Source organism: Carlito syrichta, unplaced genomic scaffold, assembly GCF_000164805.1.
Source record: "Carlito syrichta isolate Samal-C Ts95f unplaced genomic scaffold, Tarsius_syrichta-2.0.1 Scaffold301673, whole genome shotgun sequence".
NCBI classification, from domain to species: Eukaryota; Metazoa; Chordata; class Mammalia; order Primates; family Tarsiidae; genus Carlito; species Carlito syrichta.
In genome coordinates this window covers 233,230-256,218 of record NW_007245769.1, presented here as the reverse complement: position 1 = coordinate 256,218, position 22,989 = coordinate 233,230, and the positions used below count along the sequence as shown (strand labels likewise).

The 22,989-nt window shown below is 33.1% G+C and overlaps 1 protein-coding gene across 1 annotated transcript in view; it reads left to right on the top strand.

The window, feature by feature from the left end:
• The window catches only part of LRP1B (LDL receptor related protein 1B), a 1,912,798-nt gene that overhangs the window by 1,678,116 nt on the left and 211,693 nt on the right, over window positions 1-22,989 (top strand). Inside the window, exons 61-62 of the mRNA XM_008055101.2 lie at window positions 17,141-17,329; window positions 18,165-18,313. Of these exons, the coding sequence (XP_008053292.1) occupies window positions 17,141-17,329; window positions 18,165-18,313 (338 nt within the window). The remainder of the gene's footprint in view (window positions 1-17,140; window positions 17,330-18,164; window positions 18,314-22,989) is intronic.

The window sequence follows — 22,989 nt, the reverse complement described above, 5'->3', positions numbered from 1 at the left end:
CGCCTGATGGGCTCCGGCGATCCTTCCGCCTCAGCCTTCCAAGTAGCTGGAATTACAGGCATGTGCTACCACGCCCAGCTGATTTTTCGATTTATTGTAGAGATGAGGTCTCGCTGCCCAGGCGAGTCTCAAACCCGCGGGCTCAGGTAATCCACTCACCTCAGCCTCCCAAAGGCGCGGGATTACAGGCTGAGCCACCGAGCCCAACTGAGAAATGAATTTTTACTGATCTTTAGTAACCTAATGTCACCTTTGCTCTCAGGTGTTTTCATTTCCAAACATCTCTTAAAACACAAGCTTCAAAGAGAGGTCACAGATAAAGCCTACATGTTAGGTATGGTTTAGCCTAGAACAAAAACCCCTGGAGAAGGGAAGGAGCAGAAACAGTAAGAAGAGATTACTGTTAATTATCAGGTGAAATCCTGCAAGTTTATGTCAGTGTGGAGTCCTGAGGAGGATGAAGCCAACAAGTTTAAAAAGGAAAAAAAAAATCGTCACGCTGTTTTCCATAGAGGTTGAATTAGTTTGCACTCCCACCAACAGTGTAGCGATTAAATGTACCCCACATCTTCCAAAAAATTTAAAAAAGCAAAGAACTAGAAATTGACTTTCCATAGGACCCAGCAATTCCTCTTCTGAAAATATACCCTGAGGAACTCGAATCATTCTACAAAAAAGATACCTGTGCATGCATGTTTATTGCAACACTATTCACTATAACAAAAACATGGAACCAACCTTGCTGCCCATCAAAACTGGCCTGGATTTTAAAAATAGGTGGTACATATACACTATGGAATACTATGGAGTCATAAAGAAGCACAACATTATTTACTTCACAGCAACTTGGATGGATTTGGAGTCTATCATACTCAGTAATCTATCACAGAAACAAAGAACTTAAGTACCACATGTTCTCACTAATAAGGGGACCCTGAACACCTATCATAATAGTACAAAAAAGAGATTGGCAGTAGTGGGGCACTGCCAGGGGAGGGGGCATGGCATATAACAACAAGAAGAGTGCCTGATCCTAATCCAGGTGAAGTGAGGTCCAATAGGAGACCCAGACTTCACCTGCACCGAAACCACTTTTGTTTGCAGTCCTGACTTGTACCCCACTACTTTAAAGACACTGAAGTCACACCACTTAATACTTTTACCTACATCTCTTTCCATCGATGTTTAAACAAATATATCTTTCTAACTAGAAATGCTGACAGGAAGTTTTTAGAGGTGCCTTCTTAAGGTTAGGAGCATTAGGTATGAGGAGTCTAGTTGGGTGAGTTACTTAGGTGTTGACATTCCAATTATGGAGATAAAATAAACTTACCAGGATGCAATTTAAGTGAAGATTTATGTAAAGATCACCTAGGATTTTAATTACAGCAAAAGTAATGTTGACAAATCGAAATCACACTTAGCATTTAGAAGTTGTATCTGCCTCAAAGAATCAATAATGAAATGTCCTACCTCATTCTTAGGTGATATAATTGAAAGTTTTATTGTGACAATCAGTATTTTCCCTCTGTAACCATGAACCTGTCCATTGCCAGCATCCATGTAAAGTGCTAAGTTGTTGTTAATATATACTTTGTTCTATAATTTCAGTGTACAATAACGTTTACACAGAGTTTGATTAGATAGATGAATCTTTTAAAACATATTGCAGCAACAAGTTTTTGCCTACTTTTTATTTGAGCATTTGGTGTTTTAATAACAAAAAGTATTGTTAAATATCAGAACTATTAGAAACTATTGACTTCAACCCCTTCTTTTTAAAAATTGTTACCACATTTTCTACATTATTAAAAAAGTTATGTCACATAATGTGATGACTAATATTTTGAAAAGCTTCATACAAAATTAAGTGGACATAAATGAAGTATCTTTCAGTCATAATACAGGAGGTAGCTTTAGGTAGAGACACATATATAGCAGGGAGAAATGGTACTACATTTATTAGATAGTAAAATATTTGGCTGAAAGATAGTTTAGTATGATAATATTAAAATTTTTAATTTTGAGTTTGAAAATACCTTGAGGCTCAAGTATGAAGAAAAGGAAAGTTAAAGAGCTGAAGTCTCCAGAAATATTTTCTCCTGAAAGCTTTCTCAGAGAGACTAATGAAACATTCATTAAATACCTTATCAGGCATCTGCCAATACCTGAAGGCAGGCCAATAATTACCTAGTAGTTACTAATGAGGTACTAATTGTAGCCAGCCTGAATTATGCCAACTCCATAACCAATGAAAGAGCGAGCCATTAATTTGCCATGTTTCTAAATTGGAATTGGATTATTCTATTCCTTGCATTTGCCCCATGAAGAACTAGAAAATGCTGTGGTTTCCTAGTTGCATATTTGCAAGTAAAAAATGAGATTTAAAAAATATCAGTAGCTTTTGTGTTTGTTCAATCACTAACTTTTTTTTTCTACATGGACCAGTAAGTTTTTATTCAGTAAAACACCAGTCTAGTGCTTTTGTTTTCATTTATTTTATTTCTTAAGCCCAAGCTCATCAGAAAGATGGGACGTGCCAGTCATGGCAATGTAATCTGAGAATATGAAAAGTTTACGAGAAGTTTCAGAATAGTGGCTCTTTTTCATAAGCCAAATTTTAATAATAGAGAAAAGTTAAGTCATGAATATGTCTATGGTTTAGAAAGTTTTTCCCAAAACATTCAGATTTAAACCACAAAGTAATTCCACAAATGAAACATTATTTTATTATTACTTGTCTAGCCCAAGAACCTCCAAAATTTCTAAATTCTGTGACTTAAAAATTCAGATTATCTCCAAGGTATATATACCTTGCAGTTTGCTTGAGAATTTCTATTCCCCTTTCTCTGCTGCTTTCTTTACCCCAACTCATCCTCCTACAAAACCCACATACCAAAACCACAATAAAAAGTTAAACCAAAAAACAAAAATACATTATTCAATTTACTAGCTTAGGGACATTTAGATGCAATCTTTGCCACATAAAACTCTCCCTAATCTCTTTCTCTATATAACATTTTACTGGTTTTCACTATAATAATGTAATATACTATAATAAAATGTATCATATAATAATGAGATAAAATACATGCTACTGAATGATTGTCAGCCAGTTTAATTTAAATTATGTCTTCATTAGATCATTTCTAAAATTTATCTGATTTCCTCCCTTTAGCTCTGCCCATTCATTCATTTATTCATTCATTCATTCAACATTTACTGATCTTTCTGTGTCATGCACTATCTAGGCCATGGTGTTATAAAGGTGAGTTACTCCGTCTTCAAACACTATTCAATGGAAAAAACAGATATGTAGATAAAAACATGAATTAGAGTTAGAAGTATTTACAAAATATTGCCAAAATGCAGACAGGAGTAGTAAAGCTTTGCTCATGTGGGGAGATCTTTGAATGGCCTGACAGATTTAGTAAAACTCCTATATAGGAAAAATGTAGGAAAGATTCTTCACACAGAGGGAACAGCGTGAGTCAAGAAGTAATAGAGTCTTGAAACAGCTTGGGGTTTACACATTTCAGCTATGACAGGAAGTCATAAGAGGGAGAGAATGACACTAGATAAACAAGGGCAAATTGGGGGCAGATTGTGACAAGACTTGTATGCTAAGAGATTTGGAATTTATCCTTTAGGTCATAAGGAGTCGTTGATGGTGTTTAGTTGATAGAGTGCTATTATTAGATTTGACAACAGCATGGAAAATGAAAGACCCTGGAAGGGCAACCAATTTAGAGACTGTTAAAATATTTTAGGGGAAAATGCTTGAAGTGCCTATAGCTGTAGGAAAGGATACAGTGTTTAATTAAATAGTTACTTAGCAGATAAAATAGAAGAGATCTATAAGCTTAAAATAGCAAAAAATATTAGTAGTCAAGTTGTAAATATTAAACTAATAAGTTATATTATTATCTAGTTGGGCAGGCAAAAATATATCTCATTTTGATGACTTAGTAGTTTCACATATATTTGTACATTTTTAAAAGAGTTAACACTACCAAAGCCTAACTTAGAGAGTCAATAAGAATCTCTAATTTACAAAGCTCTATTTTGATGAGACATACATTCATTTTAACAGCAGATTCAACAAAAGAGCAAATCTAAGGATGTGATTAAACATTCTATATATATATTTTCCTAAAAAGACTTTCAGAACACCTGACAGTTTACCTAGAATAAAGAAAGCAAATGAGTAACACTTTCCTTCTACTTTCTCTTGAAACATGGAATAGATCCAGTGTGAGAATTAGCAATTGGAGAATGTTTTCCAGATGGAAATGTTCAGTTTTTAAATACATTGTTAAACACACAAAGCAGAATTATTCTAAATATATGAATGATAATATTCTTCTTGTAGATCGATATATTTAAGACAGGTTTCTTACCACCCCTAAACCACAAATTTTCCTGAGAGAACCTTATGCTTCGATTTTGGTTAAGAAGTAACAAACCTTTGCTGCAGTACTGATCTTTAAGTGAAAGTTTCTTCCTGAACTGGAGAAACAAATGTTTAGGATCTTGAAGGCTGGGAAACTTAAGACTTAGGATTGGACTGGGGGAATCTATGGTTAACTAGTTTATTCACCCTGAACAGTGTAGTGAATTTCTCTGGGCCCCTGCTGTCCATCAATAGAAATAAGGATGTTGGAAAATAAGTCATGAAAGAAGATTCCAGAACTAAAATTTTAAGCCTCCTGTTAGGACCAAAAACACTTTCAGAAGCTTTGCCAAATCTTCAAGCTTTTATATCAGATGAGTCTTCTTCAACTTCAACTTGAGAGAGATTAGAAATCTGTAATAATCAAATGCTTTCTCATTCAATTTAATAATGAAAATATCAATTTACCAATACAATCCTCAGTTATCCTTGAGTATTATCATTAAAAGCTATTAAAATCTTTTAAAATAGAACACATAAACTGATCAAATCAATGCTAGAGGAGAACATCTATACTCTTGAGTATTACTTGTTTTGGATGTTTTGTACATACTACCTTGGCTTTCAATAGACATTTTCTTAGCCTGCCACTGGGTTTCCAAGAACTGGAGTCATTCTCTTACAAACACATACTTTCACCAGAAACCTACTGAGTTCAAGGAACTGTGTTTGATGCAATACATGTTCTTTTAATCATTCTGTCATCTATTATAATATAATAAGTGGTATTAAAGCCATTTGTCAGCAAGGAAATAGAGTCAAAGAGATTAAGTAATTTGTCCAAAGTCACATAGCTAGTAATCAGGAGAATCAGAATTTGAACCCAGATCTACCTGGTTCTAGAGCCTGCTTTCTTTACACTTTTCATCTGGTACCCTTGTTTTTGAACAGGTAATTAAAGATTGATGCCTGCTTGCTGTAGACTCTAATAGCAATAGTTGCAGCATATGAGCACACCTATGCAAATAAAGTTGTATCTATACCTGAAATCCTTCAGATTGATTTAAACAGTAGGCACAAATAAATTACGTAATATGTGAGAAAAAAAAACAGAAGAAAACTAAAGCAACTGGAACATAATTACTATAAAAGATAACATGCATCTAATCAAACTCAAGTTTTTCTTTGGGGACATGAAATAAGTAATAATGTTGCTTTAAAATATATACCCTATGTCTTTGGGTTGCTATAACAAAATATCTTAGAGTGGATACTTTATAAATAACTTTATTGTTCACAGTTCTGGAGGCTGGGAAATCCAAGAGCAAGATGCCAGCAGATTCAGTGTCTAATGAGGGCTCACTCTCTGTTTCATAGATGGTGCCTTTTTGTTATGTTTTCATGTGGCAGAAGGGGCAGAAGTTCTTTGGAGCCTCTTCCATAAGGGAATGAATTCTGTTCATGAGGGTGTCTCCATAATGACTTAATTGTTTCTCAAAGGCCCACTTCTTAATACTATCACAGTGGGTATTAGATTCCAAAATATGAATTTTGAAGGGACATTCACACCATAGCAGTCTGTCCCTGGGACCCCCAAATCGATGTCCTTCTCACATGCAAAATACATTTGTTTGATCCCAGTAGTCCCAAAAGTCTTACCTTCTTTCAGGACCAACTCAAAAGTCTAAAGGCCAAAGTATCATCTAAATATTATCTAAATAAGATTTGAGTGAAACTCAAAGTGTGAGTCATCCTGTGACAAATTGCTGTCCAACTGTGAACCTTTGAAATCAAACATGTTATGTACTTGCAAAATACAATAATAGCAAAGGGTAAACATTTTCATTCTAAAAGATAGATATAGAAAGAAGAAAGAGGTAACAGGTCCTGACAAACATCAGGGAATACATTAAACATGACTCTAGAATAATCTTATTTACTTCTAAGTCTTAACTTCTGGACATACTAGAGTGAGAATTTACCCCAAAGCTCTTAGAGGCCCCATGCTCATGGTTTTGCTGAGCACAGCCCATTTTGCAGGTCTCAAACTTTGCAGCTTCATGCCTGTGGCTTTCTGAGGCTGAAACTCAAGCCAGTGGTTCTACCATTCTGGGTGGAGTGGTTCCGTCCCCACAGCTTTGCTGGGCATTACCCTAGAAAGGACTCTGCCCTGACCTCCACACTACCATTTCATTATGCATTGCCCTAATGGAGATCACCTGCTGTGGCCCCACCCCTGTGACAATTATCAGTCTAGATCCCAAAGTTCTTTGTGACATTTTTTGAGGTGTAGGTGGAGGCAGCACATCCTTTCAACTCATGAACTCTGCATCCTGGTGGAAACTACATTATGTGAACACTGCCAAGGATTACCATATGTATCTTCCAAAAGTGTAGCCTGAGCTGCCTCTGGGCCCACTGGCACCTTAAATTCTCTTGCTCCCAAGACTCTGGTATTCTGGGCTTGTGACAGATGGGGTAGCTTGAAGATCTACAGAATTCCTTCCAGTTCATTTTTCCATTTTCTTTATGAATAACAGCAGACTTTTGTCCATTAATACTAACCTCTTTATCACATGATTGCTTGGCTACACACTTATTTTTCTTTCCAAAAATCTCTTTTCATTCTTTACAGGATGACCAGGCTAAGAATTTTGCAAATGTTTAAGTTCTGCTTCTCTTTTGATTATAAATTCCATCTTCAATTTCTTTCTCTTTTCTCTTATTTTATTATAAGCAGTCAAGTGAAGTCAAGCAGCTCCCTTAATACTCTGCTTAGAGATTTCTTTTTCCAAATACCCTATTTTATTGCTAAGTTCTGCCTTCCACAGAACACTAGGAAACTAATACAATTGAACCAATTTCTTTTCTGCTTTACAAAGATTGCCTTTCCTCCAGTTTCCAACATGTTCCTCATTTCCATTTGAGATCTCATCACATCAGAATATCTTTTACAATCTGTTTCTATCAGTATTCTAATCACAACTGTGTAAATATTCTCCTAGAAGACTGAGACTTCTCTGTAGCATTCCTCTTCTTCTGAGCCCTTACCAGATTTGTTCTTAAGGCTCCTTTCTTGAAGCTCAAAACTCTTCCAGCCTCTACCCATTACCCAGTTCCAGTCACTTTCACATTTTTAGGTGTTTGTTATGGCAACATCCCCATTTCTTGGGAACAATTTCTGTCTTAGTCTGTTCAGACTGCTATTACATAACACTTTAGTCTGGGTAATTTAAAAACAAAAATATATTACAATTCTGGAGACTGAGAAGTACAAGATTAAGGCAATGACAGATTCAGTATCGGGTGATAGGAGATTAGGTTTCAACTTATGAATTTCGTGAGGACTCCAATATTCAGAAAATAGTACCCTGCATTATTGGGGTGGTTTGCTATTAAAGTTTGTTATTTTTAAAGTAACCACATTTCCTACATATAGGAAAACTGTTAAATCTAATTTGGAAATTCATTAAACAGAATTTCTGAAATTTGAGATCTTTTGTCACTGATTTCAGGAGTTGCAAAAAGTACAGACTTCTCAGAAATGAACATCTATGATAGCAGTTCCAAACCTTACTTGAGTCATCAGGGACCAGTTTTGTTGAAGACACTTTTTCCACGGAATGATTTCAGGAAAATTTGGGTCTGTGGCCTGGGAGTTTGAGACCCCTGATCTATAACACACAAGTTACAAATATCTCTTCAGAAAAATTTTATCAATAGCTTTATATGTGATTCAACCCAGAGATTCTGTTTTTCATTTAATGAAGAAAATTAAATACCAGAAAATTATATTTAGACCAAAATTTATTTCAGATTACTTAAATAAAAGTAAATAAATTCAGATTTAGTTCTCTTCATTTTCAGTTACTTGTGTCATTGAACTTGGGATAGCTTAGCCAGGTAGGTAGTATTTTGACAAAGAAAAGGATGCAAATATAGTGTGAATACCAACAACAAAAGAGTAAACTAAGAAAAAATTATGTTTGATCTTGAGTGTTTAAGTTTATGTGTTCTAATTTTTTTTTTCAGAATACTCTTTTGTGTATCACTAAGTGTTTTAAACTTGTGTTAAATCAATTGATCATATACATATTTTATCCAGCATACTGGAAAAAATATAGTTTAATTACTAATTTCTCTGAAGAGTAATAGTTGGGTATGATTCTGAACTATAGTTTATCACTGAATTGTCTTTTTTTGTGAACAAATTGTTTAAAATTTCATGCAATTATGTTGACTATAGCTCTTCATTTAAAGAATTACAGTTTCTATATCCTAAGATCTGAAGAGCCTCATATTAAATGTCAATATTGTAGTTTAACTCTATTGTTTGTTTATGGCCTTAAGGAATCTATTTTGTATTTAGAGGGGGCAGTTCTATGTTTGGATTTAAAAATTTGAATTATAAACCATGTAGTGTTACTCTAATTAATTTTGGAAAAGAAATCCAGATCTCAGCATGCTACTGGTGAGATAATATAAAATATATTTAAAGGGTTTGTCCTCAAGAGAAAAGCAAAGCACTGATAAAAAGGGAATATTTTGTGTTCTTATGTTCTGAAATTTAGTAGCTACTGCATTTGGGTCAATAGAAAATTTGAATATCCATTGAAGTCCACCATAAAATGAGGACATCTAATGAACACCTACTACCCCCCACCTTCTCTATTTTATAATATTCTAAAGTGTTCCTTTCTTGATATAATATTGCATGTTAGTACTTTTGAAAAATATCTCTATTATTCACAGTTCACTACAAACAGTAGACTTCACAGGTTATTTTATGCAAGGGTGTTGATGTGCTGCTGTTTATAATGCAATAAAAGTTAATGAAAGGGAGCAAAATATGATTCAGTTACTACAGAAAGGTTTCTGAACCAGTAAAATAAATTGAAATTAAGTGCCATTTCTAAAAAGTCTTAGGATTTCAGTGTCAATCATATCTTTTAGTTTTGTGTCTTAAATAGGACATGTTATGTTAAATTGCATATATGCTTAAATAAATGTTTATTCAATATTACATAAGTTTCACATACTTTTAAAAATAGGGATGCTTTAGGTGTTACCCCAGTTTGAATTTTCAGTCATTTTCAACAGCCTCATTTATTTTAAATATGAGATAGTATCATACGCACAAAGGAGAAATAGATAAGGATTAGTAGATTTACAGCATGTCCAGTTGCACCCTAGTTTGGGCATTTGCTTTGCCACACTTGTTCAGTGTTCTTATTCATAGAATAAGCCTTCTATTTATTCAGCAATTTTCTAAAATTTCTTAAAAGGAACTTGGTTGAAGTTGGAACTGAGGCAAAGAAGGACAGTTCTATAAGTTCCCTCATGTATCCCTATTTTTGGTTAGGACTATCTAGAACACATTTGAAAATGCTTGTAATATGTCACATTCAGCAATAATTTTATTTTAGAAATATGTTTATAATTGCAGGAATGTGAAAAGACCAGATATGAGAGTTATATAAATTTGTTAACTGTCCCAAAGGCAAGGTGCTTTTTTAAAGACTTTGCTGTTTATTGGGACTGTACGCACACATTCCTTATGTATATGTGTGTAGAATATTGTAACTTTTATATTTAGTACTGATAGTCAGGCTCAGACTGACTATCACATTTCCAAGTGCCTGTGAAGGCTTTTCACCAGCAGAAAGGCCCAGAAATTAAAAGCAATAAGAATACACTTTTACTAAGTGCTTGAAGAAGTGTTGCTTTGTTTACTTCAGAGATCGAAGAGCGGTGTCATTATAATTCAAAGATATTTTAAGGCAAAGTCTAGTTTTCAGAAAGAATGCACTACAATTTGAAGTCTGCTTCATAAAATTTCATATCCATTAACAGGAATATTCTTCTTCAGATGTTAGATATTGAAATGGCCATATTTGATCTATTATGAATAATTTAAAAATGGATGAGAGTGGAGAAAGTATTGAAATGTATTAAATTTAATATTCCTAATCTACATAGAAAGCACATTTTTTTGAGGTGAGATGGTAGACAAGATAAAGAAATACTACAAAAAATGAGTCATGGAAGCCTTCAGCCTCTTGATAATGACTCAAATCTAAAGATCTCTAAATATAGCATTAATTTCCATTAATTGCCATCATGTATGCATGCATTTCAAAAATTATACATTTAAGGGTTCCAGTATCAACTACTACAGTAAAAAGGAGTACACAACTTTAGTTTGGACATTTGATCAGCATCAGTACTCAAAAGGTAGCCTCCTATAATAGACTTCTAGGGTGTATCAACTTAGATCTGCTGGGTAGTGTATCGTATGCTAAATGGAAGGGCTTTATTTTTCATCCCAGAAAGATCTCATGGAAAGACTATGATACTTTTTATTGGAAAAGTAAATTTTCAATATTATAATATTAGGAAATATTGACTACTTGCCATGTTTCTGTCATTTCTTAATGCTTTTGTTTTGTTTTAAACAATAGATTTTGAATCCTTTTGCCTGAAACTTAATTTATAATACTATTTGTTACTATTAAGCAGGATTGCCTTCAAGAATGAGCAAAAAAAAGAAAAAAGAAAAAGAAACTTTGATCTACTAAATTTCATACCACTTTTAACATTTTACGCAATGTAAAAGCAAAAACAGTAAAGCTTTTGAAATGTAACATAAAAGAAGAAAAGAGTGAGCAGGCAAAATGTTCGTGGAGGAAAAAATCAAATGGAATATTTTGTAGCTTGTTGTGATAGGTTTTGAGGAAATAATGATTTAAAAAGAATTTGCACAGTAATACCAAAGAGGCCATAATTATCTAAAAAGAACAACTGTCCTTCATCCTAAAGTTATATAAAATGCAGTCTTTTTTGTTGTGTTTGTAACTAACGCCCTGGCCCAGTAGTTTTTTTATCTGGAGATTAGTCTACCCTGGCCATTTTTCCACCCACCCTCTTCTTGATTACTCTTCAACGACTAGAAACCATTTTCCACCCACCCACTGACCACTGTCATGAATCTTCCACTTTCTACATCATGCTAAACAAACCACTTTCTACCACCATCTAATTTTATCCCATGTTTAACAGCCTACACTTCTTAGTAGGCTTTGTTTGATTTCACCTCATTTTTTTCAATGTTAATTTTTCCCTCATTCCTTTCTTTTTGTTTTTCAGGCTCTGTTACTTTAATTCAGGCCACATCTTCTCTCTATATATAGTTTTGACCTTATCCTTTTAGAAGAATATCAAGGAAAAATATTAGTTTCAGTGTCTCTCAGAATATAGAGGATGACTAATTCCCTCTTCTGAAGAAAGACAGTAGTTCAGTCAGGCTAAATAGTTTGCACCCTATTACTCAGGAAATGGATATTTGGATGGTTTTTGTTCTGGGAAGAGGATGTTAGATGAAAAATATAAGAATTATTAATTGGAGGAAGATCTAGTTATCCTTCATTTGCTCCTTTGTCCTGTTGCATATGCTGAAAAACTGACTTCTGTGGACTATATTTCCCAGGCTCTTTTACCATCTTTTCTGAAATTGGATTTACTGTATGGAATGAATTGGCAGGACACTAGTTGGTGCTTGGAAAAATAAGTCAGAATATTTATTTATCTTTTTTTTAATCCATGCCTAATGATAATGATTTAGCAGTGGCTAAAGTCTACCCACCAAAGGCCACTGCTTTTGTTGGATGGCATTTTTTCCCCCCTCAGCTACATTTTTCACTAGGTTCTGGTGATAGACCTGGAAAAAACAATCCAGCATTAGTCCCTTAGCTATGCCCACACCTCTGTGAATAACTCTTCATTAAACTCTTTTTTTTTTGAGTTGGAGTCTCACTGTCGCCCAGACTGGAATGCTGTGGCCGCTCCCGGCCACCGCAGCCTCTACCTGCTGGGCTCCTGCGATCCTACCGCCTCAACTTTCCAGTTACCTGGAACTACAGGCACGCGCTATCACGCCCGGCTAATTTTTTGATTTATTGTAGAGATGAGGGCTTGCCAAGTTGCCCAGGTGGGTCTCGAATCCTCAGGCTCAGGCAGTCCACTCACCTCAGCCTCCCAAAGCACAGGATTACAGGCTGAGCCACCAAGCCCGGCTCATTAAAATCTTTTAAATTATAATTTAACTGTGTATTTTCTGTTTACTGCAATAACCCTGGTTGATATAAAAGAGATTGGAAGAGATAAAAATAAGGAGACAAGTTAGAATATTGTTAAAATATTTCAAGAATGAGAGGATGTGAGCTTTTACTTGAAATAATTGTGCCAAGAATAAGAAAAAGATGGGAGAGTCTTAAAATATATTAAAGTTAAAAAAAATATTGGTAAAGCCTTTATTTTGTTTAATTTTTAAGTAATAGCAGGGATTGAGAGGCATCAAGTAATATTTAAAGACAGAAGTTAGATTCTTAAAGTAAAACTTGGAAGTTAAATAAGGCAAAAATAGAGGATTAATAGTGAAATATCTATCTAAGTACTAACCCAATGCAGGAAACCCATATTGAATCTTCCAGTATCCCAAGTCATATTGTCTCTTAACACCAACTATGAGATTTTAACTCAATGAAAAATAAGAACTGTGTTAAAATATATCTGTAAAATATATAACATTAGAATACTATTATCCAAGAATATACTTGTTTAACACGATAACTGCTATCAAAAGATGAATAATCAAGAATATTGTAATAGAGTGTCTCTAGCAGTGAGGCAACAGTTAAACCAAAAGATGTTGCTATCTTTTCTATTTGTCATAATTACTATGAGCCTTAGCAGGGTAGTATCCAACCTGATGCAAGAGAAAAGCTCTATAAAGAAATGTTTCTTTAAGTGATTTTTAAAATTTTGCCAAATATCAACTCATTTCTTTTGAAAGATATATAGTCTATGACAAAAAAAAAAAAATTAGAAGCTTAGTGATTGAGTGGAATGCTGGAAACAGTACAATAAATAATGCTGCTTTAAAGAATAGAGACCTAACTACAGTAAGCAGCTTTAAAATAGGCTTTAAATATATAATAAGTACTTGTTAAACTACAGCCCACACAGCAGTTCTGTCTTTTCTTTTTTTGTATATCTACTGAATACCTGTAAATGAAAGATTCCTCAAATTTACTTTTCACGTTTCTCTTTCAATGGAGCAAATGCAGTTTTATATAGGACAATTGGTCATATAATTTTTCTCTTAAAAATGAAAGCCATCATCATTTTGAGGAAATGTTGATTAGAAGAAAGAGAAAGTAAGAGCATGTGAGACACAGAGAAAAAGGGATCTGAAATCCTGCGATATCTAACCTTCTTCTGGGATAACTAGCCCACTCCCACAATAATGACTTTAATTCATTCATGAGGGTAGAGTCCTCATGAACTAATTCCCTTTTAAACACCTTACCACTTAACACTGTTAGAATGACAATTAAGTTTCCAACACAGAAACTTTTGGGGGACACATTCATACCACAGCACTGCCAAATTACACTGCAATATACCTTTCCTATAACTCTGTTGTATATATGTGCATATATTTGTTTGTTACAGATCTATTACATATACATATGGCCATACATAATACATGTAGACATACATATATACGCATAACATAAAAATGAAGAAAGAAAGAAACAATCAAAAATAAACTTTTGTCTTCATTCAGAATCAGGAAAGTTTCTTGTATCAAAATATATACTTTGACTCAAAACATCTCATTTAATCTCAATGTGGGCTGAACTCTTCATATATTGATGGAAAAATAAACAACATTAATTTATTTGTACTTATCATTTAGCAGTTAAATATATGACAATTTTTTCCCCAGAATCTTAAGCAGATAGTCAATTTATTCTTGTTGAAGAGATATAGATTCAAAACAGAAAATGAAGCATACTGCCAAGTTAGATACTGAATCCCTAAAAAGGAAATATCTGAAGATCTCTCATTTGTTTGATTTTTTAAAAATTGTCATTGATGTTGTTTGTGATATTAAAGCACCTACAAACTATCTCTTGGAAGACTAGCTTGATGAATCCAGAATAGTGTTAGATTTAGGGGGACAGGTTTGCCATTGCTAAAACAAGTTGGTGTTTTTGCTTTTTTTTTTTTTTTTTTTTCTAAAACAAATACTTTGGTGGTTGTGTTGTTTGGGAACTAAAAACATTTTCCAGATAAGGCGGCCTGTAGCAGGCTTATAGAGCTACTAGTGACCGTTTTGTTCTTTACTGCCAATGTAGAAAAAGGAATTGAATTAAATAGATGGTTATATTGGGCAAGTGGACTAATTTTCTTCACTTTGACCTCACTTTTCTAAATGCTCTGCACATTCTGCTCTGTGACATTTTTCTTCTGAAATAATAGTTCACCTTTCTGATTCCCATAAATGCATGATAATTATTTGTTAACAGAAGTTTCTGATGGGTAATTACTACATAAATACTTGTCCAGTGCTTAACTTTTCTCGAATCTGGAAACCATATACCATGCAATTACAACCAAGTAATTAAATAATCTGACTTTCACATGGAGCTTATGAAATTAGCACCGCTGCTTTACATAATCTAGCCTACTAAACTGGCATTCTTAAAGACAGTGCTAGGGATAAAATGGCTAAGAACAGTGCTAGGGATAAAATGGCTAAGCAGTCAGAGAAAATGATTAATATTCAAGTACCAGTACTTTGACTTACTAGTTTTTTTCCACCCCTCTCTTGTCAAATTAAGTTTTCTAAATCTTAGTTTCCTTATTTGCAAAGTGAAGTCTATTACTACACAGTAGAGTTTTTGAGAATATTAAACAAAATACAGTATATAAATAGCCTCTCCCACCCACTGAGAACCATTGACCTAGTTCTACAGACCACAGTACTTCATAAAATTCAACTATAGTTACTGCTGAATAGTTAAAAAGACAACGCTACTTTTGAAATGCTAATTTGCAAATTCTTACAATAACTTTACTTTTCTCACAGAACTTAATTGAATCTCTCGTGGACTGAGATTTTTTTAAAGTGATGATGAACTTTTTGAGCCCATATTTAATGCTGTAATTGCTTCCTTTGCATCTAAAGAGATTCAAATTAAATGTTTCTGAAGCTTTCAACATTTTCTCCAAATTTTATCTTGTTCTGAAAATTTGAAAACCTACACATAAGGTGAAAGATATAGTAGGCACTCATCACCAATATTCAAACAATTATTAGCATTTTGTCACTCTTATTTTATCTTTTTGGAATGAACTTGTACAGTCAAAGGAAATGGCTGGGCATAGTTTGTATAAATAGTTCAGACATGACTCACTGTGCTAAAGTGTCTTTTTTTCACTTTCTAGCCAATTCAAGTTATCCTTTTAGTGTTGATCTCCATGTCTATGGGAGTACACAGATAATTAAGTTGTGTGTATTTTTACGTTAAAATTCAAAACATATAAAGTGCACACATCTGGATTTTGAAAAATTTTTATACCCTGCAAATGCAAAGTACCTATTATTAGATGAACTTTTACTAGATCCTAGTCTAGTCTACTGATAGTGGCCAGCAAGTTAACATATCACCTATTTTGAGGAGTCTCATTTTAATCACTGTTTTTGAGTTGCAGTGAATTCCCTGATTACATTTGGCCTATATGAATAAAAATAACAAATCATTCAATATATTTTACAATGTCTACTTTTAGTTGACAATATAAATTTACCCAGCATTTTAAAAATAAGTCTGTGGACATTCCTAGAAAGAGTGAATTATATTTGAAATTTGGATAGTTTTCAGTTACTACTGAATGAGAAATATGACCAGCGTTAATTCTTAGTATTTAAACTCTAATTAATGAAAAAGTACATGTTTCTGGAATTGTAATGTCTTTTTTAATTAATGAAATTTTTCTCAGTGCTTCTAAAATTATATCTGAAAGTGAACACAGAGAAATACATTAGGATTTTTGTACAAATTAAGGAATTTCCATTTTCTTAATTTATTGATTATTTAATAATCTTGAGAAACTAGATGCACAAAGAAATCTCTGTCTGTGTTAAAAATTATTTAACTTCAATCCACCAAACAGATTTATTACAACTTATTTGCCTGATAGGATCCTGGAATCTCCTGAATGAATAATTCACATGTGTGATGCTCAATCTACTGTTTACATTTAAATAGTAGATAACATAATTATAAAACAATTTTAATCTGCCATGAAACAGTTTTATGACCATTAAATCTGCATAATACAGTATTATCTGCTACACTTACTTTCCTCTACTCCTATTGCAACTCATCTTGCAAGTAAAAAAGGCTCATAAAATCTCAGTGACTAAAATGTTTTATAGTAGTTTCACAGTCACTTTATTTCCAGGTAGTGGACACATTTCATCTTGGATATATAATTTAATCATTTTAAATATGAGAGAAAGCAGGACAGTGACCTTTAGGTGTAAGAATTTATGTTTAAAAAGAACCAGATGGAGATATATATATTCCCCAATTGTGAATTTTAAAATATTGGATGTTATTTGCTTCTGGTGAAGCAGCCTCTAATGGTGAGCAGGATCACATTCATTTTTTTTCCCAGTGGTTGAACCAAGCTCAATCTGAGCAAAGGAAGCTCCTGCGCTCAATCTTGCATTCTCTTAACCGGTAATAAAGAAGCTCCTGGCCTGACAGGTTGTCACAGCAATTATTCACATGAAGTTCTGTAGCAGTTGTATCTGTCAGCCCATGTAGTATTGAATATTTTAATTGGCAGTCTTCCAAGACTGAACATTAATCTTACCATCTCCTATTACAGTCCCTAATCAAGATATTCCAGGGGTGATTGCACTAACATTGTTTGAAGACTACATCTACTGGACTGATGGGAAAACCAAGTCACTCAGCCGTGCCCATAAAACATCGGGAGCAGACAGACTCTCACTGATTAACTCATGGCATGCCATCACAGATATCCAGGTGTATCATTCTTATAGACAACCTGATGGTAATTATTCTTTCCATGATTTCCATAAATGCATCCTCATCTTTCAATAACATTCCATTTTTGATTCTTTCAAGGTTAAGTGTAATTTTATTTTTGAAAATGATTACTAGATTTCATTATTTAGCATCATTATATAGAAGAATTCAGTCAATATCAAGTCTTGCTATTAAGGGATATGATTAGAAGCTCAATAATGGCACAAATGATTATTGATCTGTTCAAATTAAGTTTAAATGATAATATATGTAGTGAGAAGTGAAGACTATGTTCTTGAAATAATTTGTTAAAAATACAGGACCTTAGTTTCTGGAATAACGGGTAGAAGGAATTATGTTTAAAAAGCTGTGGGATTCTAAAAATGACAAGTATTTCAAGTTTGCTTAAGCATCTTTCTAAAAGGAGTTTATCAGGACTTGTGAAATAAAGGTTTGATCATTTTACTGAACATACTTATCCGACCTATAAAGTAAAGTCTAGTAGTTGTAGATCATTGTTTCATTGTTTTATTTTACATGTATATTTCCAAACATATGTATGTCTTCATCCAAAATGCTTCTAGTCTTTGGTTATTTTTTCTGATGGACAATTTTTTTTTAACTAAGATTGTTGTTATTATAGAAATACACCCTTAAAATTATTTAATGATAAAATTGATATCATTGGACAATGAGTAGTGTTTGTGACAAAGTAAAAGTATATTTATAATATTGACGGGTTATTGATTACAAAAATTTATTAAAATATGTTATGAAGCTTAAATGTCCTATCTCTGATTCCATGTTATATTACTAGTCTTGATTATCCTGTTTTGTTGTTATTTCTTTTTCATCTGTAGTCTCCAAACATCTCTGCATGATAAATAATGGTGGTTGCAGTCATTTGTGCCTTTTAGCCCCTGGAAAGACCCACACCTGTGCATGTCCCACCAACTTCTATCTTGCATCTGATAACAGGACTTGCTTATCCAACTGCACAGCTAGTCAGGTAAGTGTACATCTGGAAATCTTCTCATGGGGTATATAAGCAAGTTATTATATAGGTTTTTCCTGAATTTGTTTTTCAGCTTAAACAATTTTTGAAACATCTATTCTTTTGTTTAGCATAATATTGGATGATCATTCTAGACAATGTAGAGATGATCCCAGAGTATAGGAAAAGCAATTTAACATGTATCATTATAATGGAATCTTGGGCAATAGGAAGTACAAACAGAGATCAAAAAGGAAACAGCAAGAAAAGAAGTCATTTCTAAAAAGAAAACAAACAAAAAAAGAAGTGAAAACCAGATCCACAAAGAATAATGGTTCAGATCCTAAGTAGGCATAGCAACAACATTAGAGAAGATTTTACACAGTTCAAGAAGATAAGGTGGTTGAGACATAAGGGTAGGTAAAGGTAGGTAGTGTCTAAACAGAGCAGGAATTCTTCCTAGATCATCTGTTCTGTGTCATCAACTCCATTTGTCCATTTCTCAGAGTCAGTAATATGAAAAAGATAAATTTGGATGGAGAATAATTCTTTAGATATATTTTTATTAAAAAATCATATGATTAAAATAAATTTTCTGAAAACTCTTTTTTAAAAATAATTATTTTCAGTGAAAATATTTCAGCAGTTAAATGTTCCGCTTAATGATAGTTACATAGATTTGATGGTATTGCTTTCAAATTGTGGACAATAGTCATGTAACATTGTAAAACTGGACTTTATTGCATTTGAGTCACTATCTTGCTTGTTTTATGATAAAATAGTCAAAAAATGTTTTTTTATAATTACCAAATATATTCTTAGAATTTTGTGTTTTGAAATGCTCTGGTCTTCCAGTTACTAATAGCCACTCTATAGCAAGAAACTGAACTTCTCTTAGAGTGTGCTTATCTTCAAAATGGAGAAGCTAATATTAACTCAGTCTGCCTTTTAGAATAGATCTATGAGTATCATATATAAAAGAACCATAGCAATAAAGATATTGGACCATTTTAGGGACTCAGTGTATTGTGGTTAAGTGTATTAATGGTTAAGTGCATTAATGAAGTGCATTAATGAAGCCAGGCTTGCTGAGATTATAACCCTGACTCTGATTTAATTTGTTTGAATTCCCCTGGGTTTGTTACTTAACTTCTTGGTGGCTTCGTTTTCTCATGTTTTAAATGAGATGATAATATTTTTAGATCATTGTTGTGGAGATGAAAAGGGAAAAGTTTCCGGTATACAGTAGGTGTTATTATTACCCTTGCCTGCTAGTGCAACTGAAATATACTTACCTATAAGAGTATGGGTGCAATTAGTGTGAGCTGCTAATTTTATATCTCAAAGTGACTTAAATTTTCTGTTCTTTAAAAATAACTGATTTTTTTCTTAACACAAATACTCAAGGAACTATAATTAAAACAATATACTTTATTAAAAAAATAAAAACAGAGTTTGTGGCTTGTGCTTTTAAATGGACATCAGAACTCCCAAAAGCAGCCCACCTTGCCGCAGGAATGATGCAAGATTGCAACCAAGTATGAAACAGAAAAAAGTAAAGATTATTATTCACCTTTCACAGACATAAAGGAAACTGATACTCAAAAGCAAGTGTGACCTCAAGAGTTGGGGGGCTGAGTATATTTAAGGCTCTTGAAGGGGAGTTTGGGCTGGGAAGAATGTCTAGAGTTTCATTTTTTGATGTAGATAACAGAAGTCATATAAGTTGTGTCTTGACATCACCAGGCCCCAGTGTCTAATGACTCCAGGTGGTGGGCGGGAGACTGACCGCAGAAAACTGATACATCAAATCCAGGAGCACAAATGCCTTGAACAATTTGGGCTGCATACTTTCTACTTGGTTACAGTTTTTGCCTATTATGGGAGTTCCAGTTCACAAGGCTTGATTAAATGTTACACATAAAATTAATACAAAGACATGAAAGAAAGCCATTGTCATTTGTAGACTAAGGGAACAGATGTATTTCTGGGTGTTAGGAAGTTTCAATAGTCCATTTCTTATCTAGGTCTGGCGGAGGCATTTCCAGGAACATGCAGTCCTTTGTGTGTATCTCCTGCTTGTTACAGGGTGCAATACCAGCAACAGTCACTAGATTCAAAGGAAGAAAAAAATGCCTACTTTTACATTTAAATGGCTTCTACATTTCAGAGGTTCCCTCCTTTCGATGCTGTTTAGTCAAATTTCCTGCTTTCTTTCAGGTTATTCTGAAATAGTCTTTTTTCTCCTGTTCTGGAGTGCTCTGTGAGTCAGTCTGTTGAAGCCCAACACTGAGGTCGTTGCTGACTTAGTAGAGAGGATGCCTCTGCCTAAGCCAGCACAGTCTGATGAGTCTCAGTAGACAAATGAAAATAGGGTCAAACCACAGGATGCTTTAAGACACAGATGAACATCTCAAATAGCAAGACGCAGGCAGTAAAAGTCAGCCTTGCTACAGGCATGAAGTGAATAAACGTGTTCTCAAATATTACATATGAAAACCTATAATTATGTTTGTTCAATGTCAAAAAAATCAGATCAGTGAATTAAATGAAAACCTAAGTCAACCTGAAAATATTATTCATATAATAAAACTAGGCACCAATTTGATATTAATGATAAGACTGAAATATTTATACTTTAAAAGAATACCCCTAATAGCCTTTATCATTAATTTTTAAAAATTCAGTAGTAGTGATATAGAAAACCAAACCCAACTGTAGACCAGATATCGTTTTTCAACCATGTTTTTGAAAAAAAGAAAAGAAAAAAAGGGAGTTATTAAGTATTCTGATGAAATAAGTATTCTCATAAATTTTTGAATTTTTAAATTAGTTCTTACTGAGGGATTTTGATGTATCATATAATGATTGCAACCAATGACGTGTCCCCCAAATAGTATTGATATTTAGGAAAATAAAATAGGGAAATCATGCCTATAAGAATTCTATTAAGATTGAAAATGTAATCTGAGAATCTAGCAAAAATTAAAATTCAATTCAATTCTTATAATACTAATCATTTCAAAGATTTAATTTGAATCATGTTAATCAGAAAAAAATCAATTAAAAAATGACTTTATTTAGCTTTGCAGTGGAGACTTTTCTTGTTTCTACAAAATATCACCATATTGGGGTTTGCATTTTATTCTTATATTCATATTATTAGACTTACATAGTAGTTTCTTTATAGCTTCTTCTATGGGTGATAATTACAGTCTGTAGTTTATTTTATGACAATTAGTCTTAGAGAACATTTACCATGAAGTATGTTTTATATTTATATTTAGCATTACTCTTTTTTAAATTACTGAATTTATGTATGAAAAAAATGAAGCCCAGACATGAAATACAAGATACCTTCTGAAATCAAATGTTGATTAGCATGAAAAATAACATGACAAGTATATTTTACCCTGGCCTTCCCTTAACTCAGTACCTTTTTATGTTTGTATTAAAAATGAAATGAAGAACGAAACCATCATATCCTACATAATTTGAACAACTGGTGTTTATTTAAATCTGACATATTTTATAAGTTTAAAAATATATCTTTTAGATATTTTTCTAATCTTGAGTGGGAAGACTTTAAGAATACTCAGGAGACCTAGAGTCCTCATACTAATGTGCTTTGATATATTATAATGACTGGGAATATTTAATGTTAAGGGCAATTGCTTTCCCTCATATCCCCAGACAGTCACTATCTATAAAGGTAATTTTTTCCCTCTGGTAATTTATGAAAAAGTATGACAGACATGACCACAGGCTAAGCAAATATGGGAGAATCAGTTAACAGTCAGATCTCCCCTTGGATTTACAGTGATCTGTTCTTTCCCACTGGAAGGAAAAAAAAAATGATAATGTGAATCTATCCTGAATCAATTCAATGATGTCCAGACAGGCTTAGCAAAAGCTAACATCAAATGGTTTCTTATTTGAGGAAAATAATAGTATTTTAAATGAACAAACTCTTAGATTGTCAATCCATTTTTCTTAGAGATAACCAAACCAAGGTTATATTTTCTGTTACAAATCTTTCTTATATGTAACATGCTAAGATAAATGTTAACTTGCTGTCAGTCACTCACGTGAGAGTGACAACATAAACACTTCAAAAATAAATTAATAACTTGTTGAAAATAGAAAAGTACCAAACAAATGTTTTAAATCCCAAATGAATATTGTGATAAATGTTATTCACTGAATTTCTATTAAAGTAAAGAGAAAATAACTTGCTATAACAAAAGCAATTAACTAAACTTTATCATTTGGTTTTAATAAATTAAAGTGCATCTTTTTTACTTCAAATGCATGTGCTCTCTACATAAGAAATGTGATTTTCTGTAGTTTCTTCTATCTGAATGTTGCTAAAAAAGAAATTAGCTTGTGGTCACAGATCACTAAGGAACAAATTAACTTTTCTTTGGAACAGTTGGCTAGTAGTGAAGTGAATAGAAACTATAGTTTTGTGCTCTGAATTTAAGTTTAGATCATTTTCCTCATAAAAGTAATATGCAATAATAACTTTAAGTTTTTCTCTAGTATCAAGTCACCTTTATGTTAAATAGAGTGTAGTACATATTGCCATATAATAATTTCAACTACTTTCTATAATTGATTTCTAAAGTGAGGGAATAATATTTCTATTTCTATAAATAACATAATTATTAACTTTCTCATGCTTATTTTTT